Consider the following 26,899-nt stretch of genomic DNA (forward strand, 5'->3'; position numbering starts at 1 on the left):
GACCCTTAACCCATTAATACCTGGAACGCATCTGTGTCACTTTAGATTTCTTTGGGCTATTCAAAAATAGCAGATCTGCAAGCTCATAGCGCGGCACCGAGTGCCGCGCTACGAGCTTGTAGATCTGCTATTTTTGAAAAATCGTGAAAAAAATATTTTTTTATTTTTTTCAAAAAACTGTTAGGATTTAGATTTTTTTAAAGAATCGCCTCAGGTCTTAAAGGGTTAAGGGGTTTGTAACTCTGAGAGTGTACAAATGGAACCAAATGGACCCTCACATCCAGTGTTGATTTCGTCAACTAAAACAATGGCGTAAAATGTTCGTCGACTACCTTTTTTCACGACGAAAACGAAATGAAAAGACTGAAATGTTAGTGAGGGACTAATGGCGAAGAGATCCAGTAGAACTAAAATAAGTCATTTTATGTTTGGTTGCGCTTGGGCATTGTGCTCTGAAAATAGCAGATCTACCAGCTCACAACGCGTCGCAGCGCGACGCGTTGTGAGCTGGTAGATCGGCTATTTTCAGCATGGAACCAAGTGTAAAATCAAGGCCCGCCAAAATATTTTTTTGTCGACTAAATCAACTGTAGATCTAGTCGACTATAATCTTATGATATTTAGTCGACTAAAACTAGACAAAAACTAAAACATGACTAAAACTTCTATTCAAAAGACTAAAACAAATAAATATTTGCTGTCAAAATCAACACGGCTCACATCAAGACATCGGTTATTTTTAGCATCAAGCACCATAGTAGGCGTCTGCCTGTGTCGGCTCTCAGGTGCATTCAGCAACCTTCTATCACACCTTTCAGCTCACTGATCTCCCGACTTCATTCGACTGCCAGTAATCTGTAGCAGTCTGTTTTGGTGGAGAGCTACCTTTACCTGTAGATTGGGGTCTCAGAGATTTAAACAATGGTATCAAATGGGGGTCTGTCAAAAAAATAAAAGAAGGTTTAGAATCAGTGAACTATAGATGAAGTGGTGCTACAGTGGTCCCAGCCATGATCTCTCCGTCTACTGGTTGCCATGGTTGTGAAGTGATTTTCTGTGTGCTGATAACAAACTTGCACTGGTCTGCTGGGGAGCCCAGATTAAAGCAGACAGACAGTCTGCTTTAATCCTCTCTGTGTTTAACTACTGTCTGATACTTTGTCTCTCTCTCTCTCTCTCTCTCTCTCTCTCTCTCTCTCTCTCTCTGTCTCTGTCTCTCTGTCTCTCTCAGGAAGAGTGGCTATTGTTTTTCCCCAAAATGTGGAAGTAATGTAAAGTACATAATTATCAGACCTGCCTTCAACATGTTGTTCATGCTCCACAATGACTGGATAGCCACAGGTTTTGTAGCAGTTTGTAGAAATATTAGGTCTTTTCACATTTTGGAAATAAATAGCCAATTTAACATGTTTAGCTGCCCACTCTTCCAGTCTGTCTGTCGGTCTGTCTGTGTGTCTCTCTCTCTCCCTCCCTAATTATTTCTGTGCTCTTAACTCTCTATCTCTGTTTCTTTCTACTTCTGTCTTTCCCACACTCTTTCCTCCCACTCTCTCTTTTTCTCTCATTCACTCGTTTCTTTCTTATCTGTTGCTCTACTGATAAACTATTGCACTCTCCTCTTCTTCTCTGCTCCTTCTCTTGTTTGCCTTCCTCTCTTCCTCTCCTTCTGTTTGCTCTTTTCATCTCTCGCGCCCCCATAAACCCCTTTGCAACCTCTCTCTCTCTCTCTCTCTCTCTCTCTCTCTCTCTCTCTGACATGGTGCTTGTATTTGACTGTGCATGCATAACTGGGCCTTTGATTTGCTTTTATTCTCTCTCTTTTCTTGGCTGCTCTTGTATAAACTAGCTGACGTGGATGCAGGTAACTATCCCCCTCTTATTCCCTCTCTCTCTCTCTATCCATCTATCTTCCTCCTGTCATTTATCGCTCATCCATCCATCCATCCATCTAGCCGTCCATTCCTCCCGTCTCTCCGTTAAGGGGGGGGGGGGGGGGGGGGGGCTGACCCTGGGTCAGGTCAGTCAGTAGCATCTTGTTGAGGTCTCAGGTTCTAAACGAGACATACAAACTGTCTTTCTCAATTCTCAATAACCACACTTGGGTGAGCTTTCAAACACTTCAAAGGCTTTTAACAGGTGCAGGGGATATCGGTAATCACACAGGTGCAAATAATGTTCCTAATCATCAGCTGTTCTTATAAAGACACTATATTACACAAACATTTTCAAAAAGGGTAAATAGTGTAAAACAAGCTCAAAACGCGTCGCCATGTGACGTGTTTTGAGATTGAAGATCTACTATTTCCACAATTCATGTTCAAGATGTCGTTAAATCATTTAAGTTATTTGTCATATCTGCCCTGTGCACCTTTTGAAAGAAATGTAATTATTTTTCATAATGATCCAATGTTCAACGTCAGAAAGGCGTGTCAACCGTTAATCGCAGTAATTTGAGCGACAATTAATCGTCGAGTAAAATGTCACAATCGTGACAGCCCTACAAGGCACATAATATGACAAATAACAAAGAAATGAATGAACGTATTTAATACATTTATGCTTCCAATCAATGGAGAGAATAGTAGCAGTAAGGTACGTAAAAGTTGAACCTGAGACCTGAGGTCAAGTTGCTGCTGCCTGTGTTTGATCAAAATGTTCACTCTGTATTTTAATGTGTAGCGATGCACAACTTTGTGTCATGTTCCCATCCTGTGTGTGTGCGTGCGTGCGTGTGTACATGCGTGTGTGCATGAGAGATTTTGAGCATGGTTCACACAGGTACACACACCAACACATACTTGAATACTTAGTTAAACTCTCTCTCTCACACTCTCTCACACTTTTACACGCTCGCACACACACACACACACACACACACGCACACACACACACACACACGCACACGCGCAGTGCTGACTGTGTGATATACAGCCTGACAGAGATCTGCATTGAGCCATCTGCTTTGCTGCAGCAAGAGAATACCACATAGTAGCATCACTTAACTACACAATACTACCATACTATACAGGACCCCCGAATAGATGTGTATTTGGCTGCGGACCCCCATCTGAAAAGATTTTGTGCTAATAGACAGAATGCTGTGCTAAAGCTAATCTATCAACACATAATAAACCTAATGTGTATTCATTTTGGGTTTACTTGACATGACAATGTTTGAGAACCTCTGACTTATTGGCAGGTTGTCCCCAAGACATAGCATAGCCTTCAGTCGTACGCAGTATAATTCTCAGCGTTATTGTTACTCTGACAGTGCACAACAGGAGTTGGATATGTACATCTAAATATGTAAATATTGAGGATTGTTATGCTCTATAAACTCAGTGGTCTGTGCTCATGCAGTTTGCTTATAGACACCTTCACTTCTTAAATATAAGAGCACCTCAGTCTCTTTTAAACAGAAAGTAATTCAGAGGACAGGAGCCTATCCTATGTCTGACAGCGCCGCGCCACCGTTTTCTGCCACAGCGCCACCTAGAGCCTTTTTGGCGCCCCCCCCCCCCCCTAGTGGCGCCCTAGGCAACTGCCTACTCTGCCTGATGGGCGCGCCGGCCCTGTGTGTGTGTGTGTGTGTGTGTGTGTGTGTGTGTGTGTGTGTGTGTGTGTGTGTGTGTGCGCGTGTCCACTTGAGTGCCATGGTGTCAGTGGCTGTGATGTGAAGTGTGGGCTAAATGGTCATTTACTTACGGGCGTGTGTGCACGTGTGTCTGCGTGTGTGAACCATGCTCAAACACACACACACACACACGCACACACATATGCTTCCTTCCACAGTCTCATGGCTGGGAACCTGGAGAAACGACTAAAAATAAAAGGGGAAACGCATATGATGGACTGTGTGTGTGCGTGCGTGCGTGCCTCCTCTTGTCCCCGCTGAGGCGTGCACGCATATGATGGACTGCGTGTGTGCGTGCGTGCCTGCCTGCCTCGTCTTGTCCCCGCTGAGGCGTGCACGTGCACACATAAACAGACAGCGTGTCATTATGGGGAGCGTCGTGCCCTGACCTCACCGCCGCGGCCACAAATATGAGCGGACCGCTGGCTCAGCCTTTCACACACACACACACACACACACACACACACGCACGCACGCACGCCCGAGTTGTACCTAGTCTCGCGACGGTGTCACGCACCAACAACAGCAGATCTGCAAGCTCACACCATGTCATAGTGCGACACGTTGTGGGCTTGTGCATCCGCTGCACGACACGATATGTCACGGTCTATAACTCAGGCTTTCGGGGGGCCTAAAAGTCCAGAGCTTTTTGGACAAGACGGCTCTGAAACTCCTGTGTTGGAAGGAAAGCCCACGTGACCAGAACTCAAACGCACCCCGGCCATGTTTCCACCAGTGGTGTAAAGTAACTAAGTACTTTTACTCAAGTACTGTACGGAAGTAAAATTTTTGAGGTATTTTTACTTTACTCGAGTATTTCCAATTTTCCGTACTTTTACTTTTACTCCACTACATCTCAGAGGCGAATGTTGTACTTTTACTCCACTACAATTATTTGAAAACTTTAGTTACTAGTTACTTTTTAGATTTAGATTATTATTACAAACATACATTAACCACTTCAGCCCTATATTCATTTCGGCCATTTGAAAATAGCCGATCTACAGGCTCACAATGCGTCGCACCACAACGCATTGTGAGCTTGTAGATCTGCTATTTTCAAAAGATTTTTTAAAGATTTTATACATTTGAAAACTTGTGAAATGGGACATTCTGCATAATGAGTACTTTTACTTTCGGTACTTTAAGTATGGTATACAGTATTTTGATGCCAATGCTTTTGTACTTTTACTCAAGTAAATTTTGAATTCCGGACTTTTACTTGTAATGGAGTATATCTACATTCTACATTTTAAAAGTACAACATTTTTGTACTTTTTCCACCACTGAATTCCACTGGACACATTCCACATGTGTTCCCCTCCGTGTCAGGAATGCCATCGCGGTTGCAGTCGCGAACGGGACCGTCCTGTGCTTTTTTCATAATCACAGGTTTTGGGTTTTCGCTGCGATAATTTACGCGACCGTCGACACGGCTCTATTTGTGGTCCTGTCAAAACCGTTGCCCTTGAGCGAAAAAGGCGTTGAACCCTCAACCTTGTGCTGCCGTGTTGTGTACAGTATGTTTCTCAAGAGAGAGAGGGAGACATGTTGGATGATTTTTTTTTTACCGTGTGGTAGAAGAGGGTTTTGAGATAAAAATAAACAAAAACTGCCACCGCCACTAAATCAAAAAAGTCAAGTTTTATAGAAAAGTAAGTGGACAACGTAACTTTTCCAGAGCGGCGCCGAGGTTTGATTTGTCATCAAAATGTGCTCTAAACCCACGACCTTCCTCGGAGCGCTGAGAAATCCATTCAGGACATCACCGTTTTCCTCTCTGCTAGTTGAACGCTGATAGACAATCCACATGGCCTGTGCGCGTGTGTCTACGTGTTTGTTTGTGTATGTGTGTGTACGTGCACATGAATGTGTGCAGTTTGTGTGGTGTCGTGCGCGCTTCAAAGTCTTAACGTTATGTAGACAGATGCCAGGTTAATTTCTAGACCTGGCATCCTATAGTGTAGTGTATAGTATAGATTATAGATGTTTTTATACTATACTGTTTAGACCGATTATAGGTTGTTGGTGTATCTATGATCCTAGATTACTATTTCTATGCATTTGATGTATTACATTGTGCTTACCTTGGTTACTGGAAGTCATTCTGGACTAAGAGCGTCTGCTAAATGCCTAAATTGTTAATTCTAGCGTGCACGTGTGTCTGTATGCGTGCGTTTGCGGGATCGCGTGCCTGTGTGTACACACGTCTGTATGTGTGCGTTGAGTGTATTTGCGTGCATGTTTTATCCGTGCACATGTCTGTGTGCGTGCGTTTTGTCTGATTCCGTGTGTGTACTTGTCTCTATTTTTGGTGCGTTGCGTATGTCTCTGTCTGTATGCGGGTCTGTCTGTATGCGGGTCTGTCTGTATGCGCGCGTGCGTCTGATTGTTTATGTGAACATGTATATCGTCGCTGTCGGTCAGAAACCTCGTAACTCCATGTTTCGCCATTTTTTTACGTCGTTCCTTAAATAAATAGCCTTAGTTCATCATGCATACATGCATAGGGTCATTGAATTAGGATTTTGTGTGTGAGTTGGTTGGATATGTACATTTATAATAATGATTTTCTTCTTGTAGGTTTCGACCGAAAATAAACCATTGATTCATTCATTTGTTCATACAACAGTGTCACACAAAATAGTGAAAATAGCAGATCTAATAGCTCACAACGCGTCACATCGTGACCCGTTGTGGGCTTGTAGATCTGCTCTTTTCACTATTTTTTAAAATGTTTATTTTTATTTTTATGATAATTAAAAAAGGAACAGTTTTGGGACATACAGTTCAAGGTTTCCGGCCGACAGCAACGATTATGTAAATGCGTGGCACTGCGCGTGGGTCTCCTGGGTGCCGTGTCCCCAAACTGAGGTCATTTGGAGAACAGCCTGGCTGGGTTGAGCTCGGCTCAGCCCCAGCCATGTCTTGTTCCTCCATCACTACAGTGGAAAACACTGTTTCTGGATGATGGTGATGATGATGAGTTCAAAACACTTCCTGTTTGGCTATTAAAGCCAGCAGCAGGCTGAACAGGCTTGCTATTTAAAGGACGACTTCACCCATTTTCAACCTATTTTCGTATAATTGGTCCTCGCTAATTCTTTGGCTTTTTATTATCGTGAGAACAATGACTTCCATTATAGCATGCTAGCTTTCCAGGAATAGGAAGACTGCAGTTTCTATTAGCTTGGATTCCCTATTGATGATGTCACTGGTAGGCGGGTTTCGGAACTGTCCGCAGCCCTCCTCTGAGACACAGACAGAGTAGACAAAGTTGGTACCATATTATAATGAGCATTGGTGAGGACCAGTTATATGAAGATAGCTTGAAAATTGGTGAAGTCGTCCTTTAACCACATGAAACCCCTATAGCGGCCCAACACTCCCCGCTGACAGGTGCCCCCCCCCCCCCCCCCCACGCCCGTAGTGAGTACGTGCAGCGACAAATATCACCGTCCCCGCTCTCGGCTTCCCTCCCCCCGAACACGGGCAAATTGTGTTCGTATATATAGACGCTCGACAAAGGTGCGGTGGATTCGAACCCCCAGCCAGCCTCCGCGGGCGGTGGGCAAGGCACTTTACCAGCAGCGTGACGAGGCACCGAGCGACTATTCTGCTGCTGTTTATTTTTAAGGACGACATCGCCCATTTTCAAACTATCTTCATGTAATTGGTCCTCACTAATGCTCATTATAATAGGATAGGTCGACAATGTGTTTTCTGTTATAGTGGGGTAGAGCTTTCGCGGAAAATAGCAGATCGACAAGCCCACAACGCGTCGCACTGCGACGCGTTGTGGGCTTGTCGATCTGCTATTTTCGGCGAAAGCTTTCCCCACAATACAGATGCTGCGGTTTAAGGGGTTAAGTGACTGATTGTCCAAAGGAATGTGTTGTGAAGATTAAAGCAGTTATGACTCAGCACAGGTGAAGTGCTCTTATACAATATAAACACAGTTACTGTATATGACCGGGTGCTTCTCTTACACATGTAGATGGAATGTATGCGCACACACACACACACACTTGCATCTACACGTGTGTCTTACCTGTGGAGCCGCATTCCTCAAATTCATCTGGGGTCCTTAAGGCCAACCTTGTGTGTGTGTGTGTGTGTGTGTGTGTGTGTGTGTGTGTGTGTGTGTGTGTGTGTGTGTGTGTGTGTGTGTGTGTGTGTGCATGCATTGTCCATATGCGGTCTCTACCTCCCCATTTTCCCAACAGGCCGATAATCGCCTGACTCTAGATCAGTCTCTAAGCCGATTCTCCCAACATAATAAATCCTAGAGCCTCTCGCCTCCCCCCCGATTGGAGCCGTCATCATTATTCACCTAAATCGATACAATGTGTCATTGATCGCTCATTGATTGGTCATTGGCTCTTGCTCATTTCATTCCACAATTAGGCCAGTGGTTCTCAAACATTTTCATGTCAAGGACCCCCCCCCCCCCCCAAATTGACATGTATTTGTCCACGGACCCCCCCATCTGAAAATACTTTAGTGCCAGGTACCCCCATAGGAGAAGATTTTTTCACATTTTGTCAATGATTTTCGAAAATCGCCGATCTACAAGCTCTCAACGCGTCGCGTTGCGGCGCGTTGAGAGCTTGTTGATCGGCTATTTTCGAACAGCTGAAACATAAGTATATAAATATAAGCTCATTTTGCTTGGGGGGGGGGGCCCCTAGGAACTACCTCAAAGACCCTTGGGGGCCCCTGGACCCCCACTTTGAGAACCAGCGCATTAGACTCCTGCCCAAGGACAATAACATACATTAGAGACAATAACATACTGTAGAAACATCCAGATCACATCCATGCTCCAGCACTAAAAACGCAGCTCTCCACTGATCGTAGATACGACTCTATAGCCTTCAACTACTTCTCTATCCATTCATCGATCCTTCCATCCCTCCGTCCGTCCCTCTCTCCTCTCCTCCTCCTCCTCCTCCTCTCATGGTTTTGTCCTCTGCTCCCTCCTCGCAGGCGGCCGCTTCAAGAAGGAGATCGTGGTCGACGGCCAGAGCCACCTCCTGCTCATCAGGGACGAAGGGGGCCCCCCGGAGGCGCAGGTTGGTACTGCGCGCCCCCCTAGTCCTCTCACACACAGTACAGAAAACTGCAGACGTTATGTTAATGATTTATATTAACGGATATTATTATTATTATCAGAGGAATACTAACAGATTGCTCCGTCTAATGCCTGGTCTTTTGTTTTCTTCACGGTGTGTAATTAACTAATTAACTAATACATACGGTGGACTTTCAGAAGCCAAACAGATGTATAAAGTAGGTCAGAAGGGGGGGTGGGGGCATTCGACCAAATGGTGTTTGTGTCTAGACAGAAGCCCTTGAACTGTGACCACGAGGATGAATAATTGACACGTTTTATTTACTCCTGTTCTCTGTACCTGCAATCTGCTCCTCTGTAAACGGCATCTTTCTACAGTTATGCCCGTTGACACTCTCCATCTTCGTCTGTCTTCCCTTCTCTCTCTCTCTCTCTCTCTCTCTCTCTCTCACTCTCTCTCTCTCGCACTCTCTCTCTCTCTCTCTCTCTGTCTCTGTCTCTGTCTCTGTCTCTGTCTCTCTCTGTCTCTCTCGCTCACTCCCTCATCTTTGGTCTCTCATATTCTCATTCTTACATTATCTCTTCTCTTTATTGTCTCTGTCTCATTCTAGTTTTCTCATTGTCTCTCTCCTATTCTCTTTCTCATTCTTTCTTATTCTCTTGACTTTCTCTCTCTCTCTCTCTCTCTCTCTCTCTCTCTCTCTCTTGCTCTCTGTCTATCTCTCTCTCTCTCTGTCTCATATCCTCTCCCCATAATGTATATATATGCTGCTATGCTCACGCACCTTATGCTTAACCTCAGGTACTTACCACACCGCATAGATATACTATGTGTAAATATGTAGACACATTGTTGTTTTTGTTTTATCTGTCTTGCACAAAAAACAAATTTTACTGTTTTACACCTGTAAACCTGTGATGTGACAATAAAGTTGATTCTGATCTCTCTCTCTCTCTCTCTCACTCTCTCTCTCTCTCTCTCTCCCCCCCCCCCCCCCTCCATGTCTCTCTCTGTGTCTCTCTCCCCCTCTCTCTCTCCATGTCTCTCTCTGTGTCTCTCTCCCCTACAGTTTGCGTTGTGGGTGGATGCAGTGATCTTTGTGTTCAGTCTAGAGGATGAGATCAGCTTCCAGACGGTCTACCACTACTACAGCCGTCTGGCCAACTACCGCAACACTGCTGACCTGCCCCTGGTGCTGGTGGGCACGCAAGGTACGCGCGCGCACACACACACACACACACACACACACACACACACACACACACACACACACACACCCCACATGCCAACCTGCTGCTGGTGCTAGTGCTGGTGGGCACGCAAAGGCACACACACACACACACACACACACACACACACACACACACACACACACACACACACACACACACACACACACACACACACACACACACACACACACACACACACACAGAGAGAGAGAGACACGCATAACGCATGCCAACCTGCTGGTGGTACTGGTGGGCACGCAAGGTCAAACACACACACACGTGCACACACAGACACACATGGACGCACATACAGTACGCACACATGCACACACATAGACACGCGTGGACGCACACACAGTACACACACATGCACACAAATAGACACACATGCACACACTGACGCAAGCAGATGGACAGACACACCAACAGTAAAGTAAAAGAACAAACAACAGACAGCGGAACACAACACAAGCACACATACAGTAAGACAGACAGATTCAAATACATACAGGCATGTGTTCCAGTGTTTCACTTTGTCTACAGTAGGATCAGTAAGAGCCATTATGATTACACTTACACTACACCATGTACCCCCATAACTCTGAGAGTGTACACATGGAACCGAATGGACCCTTATGGGTCCATTCGGTTCCATTTGTACAATCTTAGTTGCAGACTGACCCATACTTTGAGAACCACTTCTCTTACCGCAATCTAGGAACCCATTCGGATTTCGGCTCCTCCCCTTTCTTAGTCAGCTTCCTCCCGGGTGCTTCTGTGTTTATTGCATTACACTGCCTTAAACATTACTGTACATGTGGTGGTGCTGACAGATTGAGAGATTACTTTCACCCTAAGTAGCGTACATGGTTTGATGTAATTATCAAAAATTTAAGATCCTCATCCTCAAGATATGATAAAACATAAACATAATACACACATGTGTTTAACCACTTGAACCCCACTATCTACATTCTGGGGGGAACATTCACTGAGCTTGTAGATCGGCTATTTTTGGTGAGGAGATTCGGTGTAAACTGAACAAAAGCTACTCAATTCCGTTTGTCTAAGACTAGAGGGTTTAAGTGGTTACTTTTTGGAAACCCAAATAGATTGTCAGTTGTTGTTATTATGTTTTATTGAAGTCCGTCCAAGATAATGATTGTTTTTGGAAAATACGCTGCTGGATATTTTCTTTTACAGGTATTGTCTTTCACGCGGATACACAGTCAATGCATTATACTCACAAAGCCATCTGCTGTTTTATTGATACGCTGGATCAATTAAATTGCCACGTGCAATAAAATATTCAGCCAGCAGTTTGCCTTTAAGTGACGCATTAGTAGAGACATGTTGGCACAATGCATAGAGAAACACATGGTAGCAAGACAACACAACACAACACCTTCTGTACTGTCTGCCTGGCTTCTGGCCTGAGCTCACACTGACACCCGGTGGTTCCTTCTTGTCATTACATGTTAAAAGACCTCAGTGGATCTCAGTCTTGCTCTCTCACTCTCTCTTTCTTTCTCTCTCGTTCTCTCTCTCTCTCTCTGTCATCAATACACGTCATTGTTTATTCACAGCTTTGGCAATATATCGAACTAAAACAAATAGATGTATGTATATTTTTAGTTTTTAGAATTCACATGCATTTTCATTTTTCCATAATTATTAAATCAACATTTTACGTAGAAGTGGATAATAGTCATGTTTGGCTAAACCTCACTGCATGGTTATATACAGTAAGCCATTGACTTACGGTATATAATGCTGGTCCCAACACACTCCATCAACCTTTCAAAACCAACTCCAATGATCCATTCCAGCCATTTCTCAACTTCTTACATGATGTCAAGACCTGGGTGGCGATTTTCTCACCCTTAACCATTGACTGCCAGAATTATTTCAGATTTTTTGCAGTTTATTGCCAGAGATTTTTCATTGAGAAAAAAAAAAGTACTCAGGAGCCAAGATACAGATTTTTTTAGTTTTAAGTTAACAAGGAAGTGTATTTTTTTTTTTTTTTTTTTTTGAAAGAACATATACTTGATCTTGGCAATCAATGTGTTAAGACCTTAAGCCGATTCTGCAAATGTCCACTAAAATCCCAACAGTTTTCTAAACAAATTATGTTTCTATATCAGTGGTTCTCAAGCTTTTTCATAATTGTCAAGGACCCCCCAAATTATATGTATTTTGCCGCGGACCCCCATCTCAAAATATTTTGTTCCAGGGACCCCCAGAAGCAAAGATTTCAGTTAAAAATGTTTGCTTTAAAACAATATATATATTAAAAGATTTGCACACATGTTCAAGATTTAAAAAAAATAGCAGATCTGCAAGCTCGTAGCGCTACGAGCTTGTAGATCTGCTATTTTTGAATAGCCAAAGTGTAAAATAATGCTTTTTTAGCTCAAATCAAAAAATTACACAGATGCGTCCCAGGTCTTAATGAGTTAACGAAAAACAAAACGGAAATCATAATTTTTGGCCATCATCCCACTATAGCCTCCAAACTCCTTGGGTGTTTTAAAATTCTAACAGCCGTTCTTCTGTTAGAAATCTTGGTTTCGTTTTTGACAACGATTTTAAACTTGACAAACACATCAGCTCCGTTGTCAAAACAAGCTTCTTCCAACTAAGGGCTATTGCCAAGGTCAAAGCCTACCGCACAAACAGCTGGAGATGGTTATTCACACTGTTATTTCCTCCAGAGACTAGACTACTGCAACTCATTGTACACTGGCATCGATAAGGCGTCACTTAGGCCGCTGCAGCTGGTCCAGAACCTAGCTGACTGAAATACAACCACACAGTGACATAGTGATATGGTATCGCCTATTTCAAGCAAGTTTCATATCTCTGCAAGTTGGTTTTTATGCCATACTGTCACATTGTGAGCTTGTAGATCTGCATTTTTTTTTTAAACCGTGTACCTGTAATGACATAATAATGACAAAAATATGGAAACCAGGTTAAATTGTTAGAGGCTTAACTTTAATGCGAACTCTATTAGATATTTCTTCTGACTATTAAATGAACTGGAATTTCTTCTGTTGTTAGTAGGTTTGCTTCCTGAGACACTGTATTTGTCTCATCTGTCAATATTCACTGACACATTGAGGTTGTGACCATTTGTACATATCTGTCAAAAGGACACAAATACAAATAAGCTTGAGTGTTTGTGGGTTAGTGGAGACATACAGAAACATATTATCCATAATAAGTAGAATTCATACAAGAATAAACTTCCTTTAGTAATGAAGGCACCACTAGATGTCACCAAAGCCCTACTGATCCTTCCCAACACTACAACATTGCATGCTTGAATGAAATGTATGAGCAGTGGTGGAAAGTACACACATGCTTTACTTAAGTAAAGGTATAAATACTGCAATGTAGAAATACTTGAGTAAAAGTACAAAAGTATTGGTATCAAAATGTACTTTTCAAATGTATACAAAATCTTTTGAAAATAGCCAAAATGTATATAGGGCTGAAGTGGTTAATATAATATTTCAAATCATTTTAGTGGAGTAGAAGTATGGTATTTGTCTCTGAGATGTAGTGGAGTAGAAGGAAAAGTATAGAAAATTGGAAATACTTTGAATTATGATATTCCCATAAGTAGATTGTTTGTGACTGTAACACTCATTGTGGTGTATTGTGTGTCCCAGACGCCATCAGCTCAGCCAACCCCAGGGTGATCGACGACAGCAGAGCCAGGAAGCTGTCCAACGACCTGAAGCGGTGTACCTACTACGAGACCTGCGCCACGTACGGCCTCAACGTAGAGCGCGTCTTCCAGGACGGTAGGGGGAAAAAAAACATTTGTATTACATCCAATGAACAAGAAAATATGTGTGTTTGTGTGTGTTTGACCAGGAACCCCAGTGCTTGAGTCAAAGTATGCTATACTTTGACTCAAGTGCTGGGGTTGGATATTTTGTCCACCACTGAAAGAGGTATTCAGTCCAGTGTTGATTAAAAGGAACATAGGCCATGAACATACACATACACACACACACACACACACACGCACACGCACACGCACACACACGCACACACACACACCTCTCTAACCAGCTTATATATTGTACTGTACGTAGCTCGGGAAGCACCAAAAGACATTGAATCGGTAAGGAATAAGAATTAGGCCTGTGTCACTTAAAATTTTAAGCTTGGAGGTACCACACACATGTGCGTGCACACACACACACACACACACACACACACACACACACACACACACACACACACACACACACACACACACACACACACACACACACACACACACACACACACACACACACACACACACACCAACCAGTTTATATGCTGAATTAAATCATGTAAAAAATAGCTAAGAATTAGCTTGAACACAGCAGTGAGCAGAAGAGACAGACAGACGGACAGACCCGTGTCCACACACACACACACACGACACATGTGAATCCAGAATCATGGTTAAGGCATGTTAAGGAGTGGTGGTGTGTGTCTCTCTCTCGTATACCTCTGGGAAGGTGACATTCTCCTCTCCGGACCAGCGGCCGCTCCGCTCGGCCATTTGGCCACAGTCTTAATCATGTGTCAATTAAGAGCTAAATGGACCCACTCAGCTATTTAGGTCCGACTGAGCAGCAATTAAGTTTTATCATACCGGGGGAAGGGAGGGGGAGGAGAGGAGAGGGGAGGAGGGGAAGGGAGGGAGAGGAGAGGAGAGGAGGGGAAGGGGAGGAGAGGAAGGGTGAGGAGAGCCGGAGTGGGGAGGCGAGGGGACGGCAGAGGAGAGGAGAGGAGAGAGGAGAGAAGAGGAGCAGAGATGACATGTTCCCTGGCTATTAGCTGAGCCTGGCTAACGTCCATTCCAGGCATGACTAATCTATTAACCCATTAAGGCCTGAGGTTTCGATTCTACGAAATGTCTTCTAAATCCTACCAAAAAACGTATGTTGCTATATCAGTGGTGCTCAAACTTTTTCATCTGCAAATTATATATTTTACCGCCGGCCCCCATCTGAAAATGTTTTGTTCCAGGGACCCCCAGAAGCAAAGATTTGAGTCAAAAATGTTCGCTTTAAAAATATATATATTCAAAGATTTGCCCCAAATTGTCACGATAAATTTTTTTTTTTTGAATAGCCAAAGTATAAAATAATGGTTTAAGTGGTTACAAAGATGCGTTCCCGGTCTGAATGGGTTAAGAGTGGTGATGAATGGGAAGTCATTGGAGCTGACAGAAAATATGGCTGATTGGTGTCCTGTGTCTCACATGTGAGAATGTGACCTTGTATGATGTGCCATCAACCTCTCTCTCATTGTGACATTTTGTTTTAGGGCGGTGGTTCTGAAAGTGGGGTCCCCAGCAATACAGCATCACAATAATCTTATATATAAAAGTATTAAGCTCACGGCGCGTCACTTAATATTTTCGAAAATGTTGCATTTGTTTTTTACAGAAATCTTTTCTTCTGGGGGTCCCTGGCACAAAACGTTTTCAGATGGGGGTCTAAATACATATGAATTTGGGGGTCCTTGGCGCGGAAAAAGTTTGAGAACCACTGTTTTAGGGGGCCACAGCTGGAGGCTATTATGCCTAATTGGGGATCGATCCTTGGCATGGAAAAGTTTGAGAACCCCTCTAATAGAAAAAAATAGAACAAACACCCAAAGTTGAAGAACTTTTCTACGGCACCCCAAACTCACCCCAGTGCCCCACGTTTGTGTCGCACATGGAAGATAAACTCTCTCCTGAGTTGTAGCAGTTGTCCAAAGGCAGCATTGTAAACAGTAAATCCTCGGCGACGGAGACTTTTTCTTTTTTTTTTAATGTAATTTGGGGTGTATATTAATCAGCCCACGATGGGACGCTGTGGGGTTATTAATAACTCTGCGACTATCTGTTCGGCAAGGCGTGGGGGGTTAAGGCTGTAATTACTGAGAGAAATATATGACATGCAATCAGTGCTTAATTACCAGGCCTGCTGCACTAACTCATCCTGGGTGAGGTCTGTACCTCTCACATGTTTAGCCGCAAGGTACAACTGCTTTTTAGCTGCTGGTACTATAGCTATTTCAGACCTATACAAGGTACAACTGCTTTTTAGCTGCTGGTACTATAGCTATTTCAGACCTATACAAGGTACAACTGCTTTTTAGCTGCTGGTATTATAGCTATTTCAGACCTATACAAGGTACAACTGCTTTTTGGCTGCTGGTACTATAGCTATTTCAGACCTATACAAGGTACAACTGCTTTTTGGCTGCTGGTACTATAGCTATTTCAGACTTATACAAGGTACAACTGCTTTTTGGCTGCTGGTACCGCTATGGTTAGCAAATTGCAGAAATATGTAATGTAATAGTACAGGAATACATATCTTACCACTCTATTGTGAGCTTGTAGATATGCTATTTTCACTATGTTTTGAAAAAAAAAAATTTGGGGAGAAATATTCTAAATTCCAAATGTGCTTCATAACTTGTACTTTTGAATACTTGAGTATTTACTTGAGTATATACTTGGTCCAAGGCTGGACCTATATACGAGAGCTACATACAATTACGTTTGCTATACCTTTTTATCTTCACATATTTAGCTCTTTATCCAGTGAGTGAGTTATTAGTAGGAAATGAAGCTATGGTCCATTGGGTTGATGTATTCCAACGAACGTCTCTCATGTGGAAGCTAATTGTTAGCAAACGGACCTTGAATTAAGGCCTGCGTTATTATGAGGAAATGTTTTCTTCATCGCGGTTAGCAAATATCCGAGTCGGGCCAAATTTAACAACGTCCATGTGTCACCAACGATCTGGGTTTGTTTACTGACAAACTGGCCAAACGACCCACTTCTAATGAATCATCGTTGTCATTGCATGTGCAGGTCAGTAGGGGGCAGTGTATGCACATAAATCCGAGGTAGCATTTTTAAGCACTGGTTGTCCAACTTTTTTTTTTTCAAGTCAAGGACCCCTTATGTATTTGGCCATGGACCCCCATCTGAAAATGTTTTGGGCCAGCTGGACAAGATTTGTGTTGTGTTTCTGTTTGGTTGTTTATTACGTTTTTTTACTGGAGCGTTCATTATTGAAGCGATTACCGGGATAGCTTCATACCATATGTAAGCAATGTAATACAAAAATGACATCAGTTTAGATTTGAGATATCAAGGACCCCACTTTGATCACCACTGGTTTAAAGCAGTGGTGTTCAACCTTTTTCATGCGAAGGACCCCTAAATTGATATACATTTGGCCGCGGACCCCCATCTGAAAATGTTTTGTGCCAGGGACCCCCAGAGGCAGAGATTTTAGTTAAAAATGTTTGTTTTAAAAAATATATATATTCAAAGATTTGCACACATTTTCACGATTTTTCAAAAATAGCAGATGTACAAGCTCATAGCGCGGCACTCGGTGCCGCACTATGAGCTTGTATATCTGCTATTTTTGAATAGCCAAAGCGAAGTGGTTAAAATGATAGTGACGCTATGTTAACTCATTTAACTGGGGACCCCCTGGTCCCCGGACCACTGGTTGAGAACCACTGGTTTAAAGGACTCAAAGGAGTTTGCTGTATCTGTGATGAAAGTCTGCAGCCTCTAAACGTGTTTCTTTTTCTCCTTTTTGGAGACACTTGAGTTCACGTTGTGTTAGACACACCTGAGCTCAGGGTCTTACAGTGTATTTTTGAGAAAGAAGAGACAGACAGACAGACCCGTCTGCCTACCTGTTCATGTTCATGGCAGCTCTGCTCAGTTGTAGTTATCAGCCAAAAGAAAAAAAAGATCATCATAATGTATATTAGAAGCTTCTGAAGTTGTGCTGTGGTGGAATAGCCAAAGTAAAAAATATGGATAAAGTCACTGACTTTGCTGGGGACCCCCCAAGGACCACTTTAACTCTACTCTGGTGTGTGTGTGTGTGTGTGTGTGTGTGTGTGTGTGTGTGTGTGAGACGTCCTGCGACATGGCCTCTGTTTATTTTTCACTTGACTATCATCCATTAATCAGGCCTTCTAATTCTCCACCATGATGAGTGGCACAGATGAGTGGCACCATGATTATTTTAATGTCTCATAGCACCTCATAGCATTTCCTCTGCCTCAACGTGTGTGTGTGTGTGTGTGTGCGGCTGTGGCTCAGGAGGGCGGCTGTGGCTCAGGAGGTAGAGCAGGTCGTCCATTGATCCGTGGGTCGGCGGTTCGAATCCCAACTCCTCCTGTCCACATGTCGAAGTGTCCTTGGGCAAGACACTGAACCCTACATTGCCTCCAATGATTCGGTCGGCGCTAGCTTGCCACCATTGGTGTGTGAATGTGGGAAAAGTGGGGACGCTGGCGTCGACTGTTCGCCGCTCCACCTCCCAATGCCCCCCCCCTGTATGAATGAATGAACCATTGTAAAGCGCTTTGAGTAAGTTTGAGTACTTAGAAAAGCGCCATATAAATGCAATTCATTATTATTATTATTGTGTGTGTGTGTGTGTGTGTGTGTGTGTGTATGTGGGTGTGCTCACATGCGCGCGCACACATGCATGCGTGTCTGAGTTGCGAGTACTTGTGCGTATGAATTCACGTGTGTGTGTGTGTGTGTGTGGTAATTTGTGCATATTGCATGTCTTAAGTGCTTGTCTGTGTATAGATGTGTGTGTGTGTGTGGTTTGATTGAATGCATGCACATGCAACACACACACACACACACACACACACACACACACACACACACACACACACACACACACACACACACACACACACACACACACACACACACACACACACACAGGGTTAGGTTTTCTGGAATTAGCGAGCAGCGTTCTATTCTTTCATAATTACTAGCGTACTTAGCGATGACCTTAATTTGTAGCCGAGTACTTCAGTAATGACGTAGGTCTGCTCTCTGTCTCTCCACTGCTAATTGGTCTGAAGCCATCCCAACACACACACACACACACACACACACACACACACACACACACACACACACACACACACACACACACACACACACACACACACATCATGACAATGACAGTAATTGTATCCAATGATTTGTGCAATAAAGTATACCGTTTTTAGATAATCAGGATATTTATACACGCATTAGAATCAGGGATATTCTGTTGTTGCAACGGCAGACTTCGTAGCATCGATGCAAAGACATGAAGACGATTATAGCTACAATCCAGGACATGTTATTTTAACCAGTATGTTAATAGAATATAACTAGTACATGGCAGTCTCCCCACTCTTCCATTGAGACATATTGGTTCTTTTCGACTGTCAATCCGACGTATTTCGCAGGCTCTGGATTTTTGTTTCCATACGCTATGGTTCGGTTCATAGGTGATCTACAAGGGTGTCGCAAATGCGATGCGCTCTGAGCTTCTAGATCAGCTATTTTAGCAACAAGCCATCTACAAGCTCTCAATGGCGCATTGAGAGCTTGCAGATAGGCTATTTTTCTGTTATTATTTTAAAGGAGTAGTTCACCCAAATAATTTCTTATTTTCTATCTATTACACACCCCATGAAGCATTGAATTCATGGAGACTTTTTTGTTTTTGTCGCATTCCTAAGCCAATAATTAGATTACTGGCAGAAATATGCTAATGTTCCAGTAGGAGACTCAAAGGAGACTCTTTGAGTCTCCTACCGGAGAGTCCGCCGCTCATCAAATTATTGGCTTAGGAATGCGACAAAAACAAAAAAATCTCCATGAATTCAGTGCTTCATGGGGTGTGTAATTGATATAAATTAAGTACTTTTTTTGGGTGAACTACTCCTTTAGATTAGAGCACTTGAAGTGGTCACATTACATGTTCTTCCATAAAACCGTAATGGTCTCAGATATTTCAGGAAAGCATGGTTAAAGCCGCAATCTGTGATTTCTTCACCTGGTTGGCATTGTGTACAGTATAACAGCAGGAACATTTTCAGTCGTGAGACTTTATTTAGCTTTAACCCACGTATACCACTTATTAGCCCATGTATAGTGGCTACGATTAGCATTCCCCGCCGTTCCGCTCCGTTCCGTTCCGCTCCGTACCGCGGCGGTACGGAGTCAGTCAGTCAGTCATCAGCCGTGATATATCGGCCGCGCGTCCCCCTAACGAGCGGTCTCCGTATTCAGACGCGACGGCCGGACATCTACAAGCTCCTCACTGACAAATCACCACTAAAGACTCACATTTAAATGACATTTGCAACAAACACAAATTTGTGTTCCCCGGCCGCGAGGAGCCGCGCGGCCGGAACGAGTCGATGGGAAATTAAATTGCAATGTATGACGGAGGGGACGCGCCGGGGTTTTGGAAGTGTTACATGCCTCGTACGTATTGATCTGCAAGCTTCTTCTGCATGCATATTCCATGACCTCACTTAATCCAATCCCCCCGGATTGATCCGCGTATGGGCCCGGGCCCTCTCTCGGTATGATGATGATGATGATGCACGGGCGTAATTACTTAGCGCTCATGTGAATAACGAGGCTTAATAAAGTGTGTTTTCACTGACAAGCCAGGCCTCCGGTTTGCCCGTGAATAAATGCTGATTCGCACTAATTTGACGTGATTCTCGATCGGGGGGCTTTTTGCTCACTTGGGCTCCGTGCGTGCGTGTGTATGGCGCTCGCACGTGCGTGTGTGTATTTGTCCTCCAGTGCATGTGCATGTTATGTTCACTCATATTTGTGTGTCTGTTAGTGTCTCTCTGTGTGTGTGTGTGTGTGTGTGTGTGTGTACTTGTATTACTATACTTGTGTGAGGACCGATTGTCCCCATATTATAGACCATTGGTTCTCAAAGTGGGGTCCGGGGACCCCCAGGGGGAAGGGTACCAGGGGGTCCCCAGAAAAATGTGTTAATATAGCGTCACAATCATTTTAACCACATTAACCATACTGTATGTTATACTTTGCCTATTCAAAAATAGCAGATCTACAAGCTCATAGCGCGGCACCGAGTGCCGCACTATGAGCTTGTAGATCTGCTATTTTTGGAAAATTCCTGGCACAAAATGTTTTTTGTTATGCGGGGTCCGCAGCCAAATACATATCATTTTGGGGGTCCTTGACATGAAAAAAGTTTGAGAAGCGCTGTTACAGACGTCATTGTGAGGAAAATGTTCCTGGTCCTCAAAAAACAAAAAGAGTTTCGCCTTTACAACTAGGAAAAGGTTGAGGTTGGGGCTCAGGGTTTAGGCATTTAGAGGTCATGGTTTCGGGGGTTATTAGGGCTAGAGTTTTCCCCTCCCTTAGTTGTGCGGTGATGTCACGCAGCGGAAAAAAAATTGCAGATCTACAAGCTCACAACGCATCGTACGCTGCGAGCTTGTAGGATCGGCTGTGACGGTCAAAATGTCATGACGGCGTTGAGAATATCTTCGATGGCGTCCTAAAATTTTGATGTCCCCACGGGTGCATATGGTCATGCAAACGTGTGTGTGTGTGTGTGTGTGTGTCGGGAGGGAGGGAGGCGGGGTGACGCCAGTTCACCGCTAGCAGTACAGCGACAATCGGAGCGCCATGTGTCGTAAATCAAAAGGAAGCCAAACGGAGCTCAATGACTTCCAATGGAAAACACACAAAGAGATAAAGCGCCGCATGCAGCATTTACCATTAAAAATAATTGGCCTCCGTAGTTGTGGCTCTGTGTGCATTAACATTAGCCTGATGGGAGGGGGGAGGAGGGGGGGGGGGCATGGAGAGGAAGAGGAGGAGGAGGAGAGATCTAATGAAGGGGAGTAGTTTGTTTTCTGCGGGGGTCAAGCGCAGTGTGTGTGTATATCAAAGTGTTTGGACAAGGGCGGACGTGGATGGGTGTTAGGGGAGGTTGGTGTGTGTGTGTGTGTAACCAAATGGACCCGCATAAGGGTCCATTTGGTTACGCAATCTACACACATGTTGCTGTGTGTGTTTGTGTGTGCGCGTGTGTGTGTGAGCGTGCGTGCTTGCTTGCTTTTAATGTGGGTTCACAAGTACACCTTCCTGGTTGGTTGTTGCATCATCAGACTTTGTCGTTCTAGCAGATGTATTTCAGAATGGAAACAGACCGGATGAAAATTGCTCCACAACTTATTGTATATTTCTTTGATTATTAACAATTCATCCGATGAGATTCCAAAGAGAATAGAACAGAGTAGAATCTCATGCAAGAAGTCGTGTGTGTGTGTGTGTGTGTGTGTGTGTGTGTGTGTGTGTGTGTGTGTGTGTGTGTGTGTGTGTGTGTGTGTGTGTGTGTGTGTGTGTGCGTGCGTGTTTCAGCGGGTCTGTTCTGCCTATTCAATCTATGTAACATAATGCCATTTATCTTGCGCGTGTGCGAGCATGTGTGTTTGTGTGTGTGAGTGAGAGAGAGAGAGTTTGAAGGGTGTTCCCTGACCGGCATGGGCTGGGGAACTTCTGTCTCTGAGAGAGATGAGGGGGAGGTCTCTCTCTCACACACACACACACACACACACACATACACACACAGTGTGAGCTGGAGGGGGGAAGGGGTCCTGACAGCATGGCGGCCCCTCGTCCATCAGCGCACTAATTTAATTATCCTAATTACAGAGACATGAGCACGTGCCCCCCCTCACCCCCCTACTCCTCCTCCTCTTCCTCCATCACCCCTTCTTCTACGTTTTTTCTTTCTTTCTTTCCCCCCACCCACATATCCACCCACCCACTCACCCAGTGGTGGAAGAAGTACTCAGATTTGTTTTTACTTAAGTAAAAGTAGCAATACCACTATTGAAACATCCTTTGTTACAAGTCAAACGACTGTATAATTTTGTTTACCTGATTTGATCTATTTAGCACACAAAAAAAAAGATACAAAAAAACAGTACACGAAATATAGGCCTAGACGAGGCCTCTACCTCTGTATAACACAATAATAAACATGATATATATTATAGATATACTTATACGAGGCCTCTACCAATGTATAACACAGTAAACATTAATAGAACATGATTTGCAAACAACAATTGGCCAACATAGTTGCCACGCATGATTATATAGAATTACAGTTGATTTGAGTGGAGTATAAAAATGAAACGTCGGCAACGTTGAAATACATGATCATCCCTGATTACCAATAACATTATTGCTGATAATAATTAGCCAACATTACAGTAGTTGACATATATGATTATACAGGGTGTCAAATCCATACTGCAAACAAGCAAATAGGGAATAGGCAAACCATTTACAAAACTAAAAGGAATCTATGAGTCTGTGTTATCAGGGAATGTGTGACAACGTGTATATAACAGTACAGTATGTCCATGTTTATTTATTTGTGTGTGAGTGTGTGTGCGTGCATAAGCGCATGTTATGTGTGACCAGTATTGTATATCATAAGTGTACGTGACATTAATTGACCTGGTTAATCGGAACAGCCTTCAAATTGTTATTTGATACTTATATAAATTAAGTAAAGATAGTTGTATACCAGTAGAGTACTTGTCCCAAAGTTTAGTACCTCTGTATTTAAGGGAATATTTACTTGAGTAACAGTGCAGAAGAAGTATCGGCATTATTGGCAGTAAAATTACTGTCTTACTTACTAACAGTACCAAACTAATCAAAATCTGCAAAGTAACTAGTAAAGCTGTCAAATAATTGTAGTAGAGTTAAAAATACAGTACAATATTTACCTCTAGAGATGTAGGGGAGTACAAAGTATAAAGTATCGAAGAAATGGAGATACTCTGTCAAATAAAAAAATATAAATCAAAATTGTGCTGAAGTACACTACTTGAGTAAATGTACTTAGTTACTTTCCACCCACCCGCCCACTCACTGTGTCACAGCACAGACGCAGGGCCTTCGTTAGCGCTCGCTAACGAGCTGAGAAGACCACTGTCCCTCTTGTCAGAGGTGGCCAGGGTTGATGTCCACACGCACGCGCGCACACACACACACACACACACACACACACACACACACACACACACACACACACACACACATGTTTGTCTTGCTATACTTGTGAGAACAACAATGTGCTATATTTTTCGCATGACACCGGCGCATAATAACGTATAAATCAGGCATAACTCCAATCCCAAACCCTAATAAAAAAACAAACCTCTAAATGTTTGATTCTAATTCGAACCCCAACCTGGATGTTTATTTTCTCATTGTAAGCCTATAACTCCCCAAACGTTTAACCATGTCTCTTGTTTGTTTGACTGATTGATGGAATACTTCATTAACACTCTTATTAACAGTGCAGGTAGTACGGTCAAAGGTTATACTGAAAGGATAACACTATAAAAGCCCCAGGGGGCTTTGTTTCCATAATTGTGTGACGACCTGGAAAATTGTCCTCACAATTGTCTTATTTCTCAAATTCTACTCTGTCTTCTACTTGTGGGGGACATTTAGCCCTCACAAGTATAGTAATACACACGCACACACGCACACGCACACACACACACTAGCACCAAACACACACAGCAAGCCAGTGTGAGTTAATCCCCTGCTGAGGGGCTGATGATGAAGGTTATTTTAAGTGTCACGTTGTTGTAATGAGTGGTTATGTGTTATGTTGCTGTAATGGACACAGTCAGTGGACACGGCGACCTCACCTTGGTTTCTGGTCTGTGTCGTCTTCAACCACACAGCGCTGTGGTTCGCATTGGAATAGAAGCCAGGCATGTCTTCTATGGAAGCATGTTGCTGCAGCGAAAATAGCCGATCTACAAGCTATTATATAGAATATATTTAAAAAAAATAACTGACTATGTGTCTGCGACGCATTGAGAGCTATTTTCAGTTATTATTTTAGCCCATTAAAACCGGGAACGCATCCTTGTCATTTTAGATTTTATTTAAAAAGCATTTTGGCCATTCAAAAATAGCAGATATACAAGCTCATAGCACGCCATTTCAGAGGCAAATATCGCACTTAAAAAAAAAAAAAAACTCCACTACAATTATTTGAAAACTTCAGTTAGTAGTTACTTTGTAGATTTAGATTACTTTTACAAAACATACACTAACCAATTAAGCCTTATTTTGTATTATTTTTACTTGTAACAGAGTATTGTGGTATTGCTACTTTTACCTACAGTGTAAGTAAGAAAATAGGTACTTCTTAGTTCTTGCACCACACACACACAAACACACACGCTCGCTCGCGCGCGCGAGCACACACAGACACACATGCACACACACACGTGCGCATTAGTTTATCACCATGTCCAGTTAGTTATCACAGTCTATCATGGCTTTAGGACAGATGTAACGTCACATTGTGCTCACTGTGATATTAGAAGCAGTGATACCTAACTAACTAGACCATCCTCAAGTCACATTAGCAGCAATTAATACATTAAATAATTAATACCGACGAGGAGCTGGTCATTAAATCAAAAACATTAATATTAAAATTAAGTCATTTAACCACACGAACCCCTAGCGGCCCTATTCTGGGGGTGACCATTGGGCAGAATTAGCCTATAAGTTGTGAGCTTGGGTGGATGTGCGATTTTCCGCAAAGATATTTGGTGATATTTGATACACAAAGAGTCTCCTTTGTGTCTCCTACGGGAACTGCTGCCTACCGGCTCCGCTGATCATCAAATTATTGGCTTAGGAATGCGACAAAAAACTAAAAATATCCATGAATTCAAGTCTCCATGGGGTGACTAATTGATAGGAAAAAAGTATTTTTTTTTGGGTGAACTATCCCTTTAATGTAAAAAAGAATCCTATCGCACAAATATTTGGCGGCCCCCCTGTAGTAACTCTGAAGACCCCCTAGGGGTCCTGGACCCTGTGTTGAAGACCCCTGAACTAGGTATATAGGGCTTAAGTGGTTAAAACCGGCTAAAAACACTACAGGTCGTTGATCTTAGGTTGGGAACCGCTGTTGACCAGCTTCCCATAAACGAGCGGCATTGAGCACAGACTGGCTGGTTAACGGGTCCCTCGTTGGACCCTCCACACAACACAACTAACGTACAAACTGGTGGCTTAGTTATTTTGTAGCACTTAATTGTTCTATTGCATGCTATTTACTTTTTTGGGTGCTTTTTACCCCACCAATTAAGTCATTGTTGCCAATTGACTCCTCCCCACACACATTTTGTGTGTTGTCACTGGGGGGGGGAGGGGGGGTGGGGTTTCCTTGGCAGGAGCGCCGGGCGGGTGATTAAGACAAATTAGCCAGTGATTGTTTTGATAACAAATCTGAGGTCCTGTCGCCGTGCATCAGCGTCACCCACAGGCCTGGAGGCGTCACAGCGCGCAGCAAGACAGACAGATGGACACGCGCACACACACACACACACACACACACTGCCCTGTCACTGGGGATAAAATGTGGAGGTTTTAATTTCACAGTGAAATTAGATTACACCAGACAGTATTATTTCTTTTCATCCTATTGTCCACGACGGCCGATAGACTGTCACTGTGTCTGCAGCTGAACTGTGATTTAGATGTGTTTTTGCGTGATGACAAACATTGTGTCCGGGTAGCTCAGTCGGTAGAGCTCTCGCCTTTGGACCACAAGGTCATGGGTCAACTCAATGTATGAGTAGCGCGGCTTGGGTGCGGCAAGTCGTGCGGTAAGTACTGGGAGCTGATGGTTTGAGAACCAGTGGACTAGACGTCATGTCATTCACGCTTACAAGGCACTCTGAATAAGAGCGTCTTCTAAATGCCTAAATTGTAAATAGCTAAACACAATATGGAGATACTGCTATATCTTCAAAAGCAACTGTGTCAACTTCCTGTTTCTGGGTGGCCTTTTGGTAATGACTTCCTGGGTTATTGTTGGTGTAACCAACAGACACAGAGTTTGTTTTGTGAATAAGGAGTGACATACAACTGGCCTCGGGCCAACGGTCACCTCTGCCAATCGGATGCATTGTTCTGGGACGAGAGCCAATCCCGACACGGCTGTTTGGTCCCAAGATGGCGGCACCCAAACACTGGTGATAGATATAC

General features: G+C 43.5%; 1 protein-coding gene across 3 annotated transcripts in view; it reads left to right on the plus strand.

Annotated features, from left to right (window-relative positions):
* Positions 1 to 26,899, plus strand: part of agap1 (ArfGAP with GTPase domain, ankyrin repeat and PH domain 1) — a 369,404-nt gene that overhangs the window by 229,996 nt on the left and 112,509 nt on the right. For all 3 annotated transcript variants that reach the window (XR_013932707.1, XM_080422339.1, XM_080422338.1), the window contains exons 4-6: positions 8,624 to 8,709; positions 9,779 to 9,920; positions 13,622 to 13,756. Coding sequence is in view for 2 of the 3 variants with exons in the window: in XM_080422339.1 (XP_080278465.1) it covers positions 8,624 to 8,709; positions 9,779 to 9,920; positions 13,622 to 13,756 (363 nt within the window). In the remaining variant the exon portion in view is untranslated. The remainder of the gene's footprint in view (positions 1 to 8,623; positions 8,710 to 9,778; positions 9,921 to 13,621; positions 13,757 to 26,899) is intronic.

Source organism: Gymnoscopelus braueri (assembly GCF_963280865.1).
Source record: "Gymnoscopelus braueri genome assembly, chromosome: 24".
Taxonomy (NCBI): Eukaryota; Metazoa; Chordata; class Actinopteri; order Myctophiformes; family Myctophidae; genus Gymnoscopelus; species Gymnoscopelus braueri.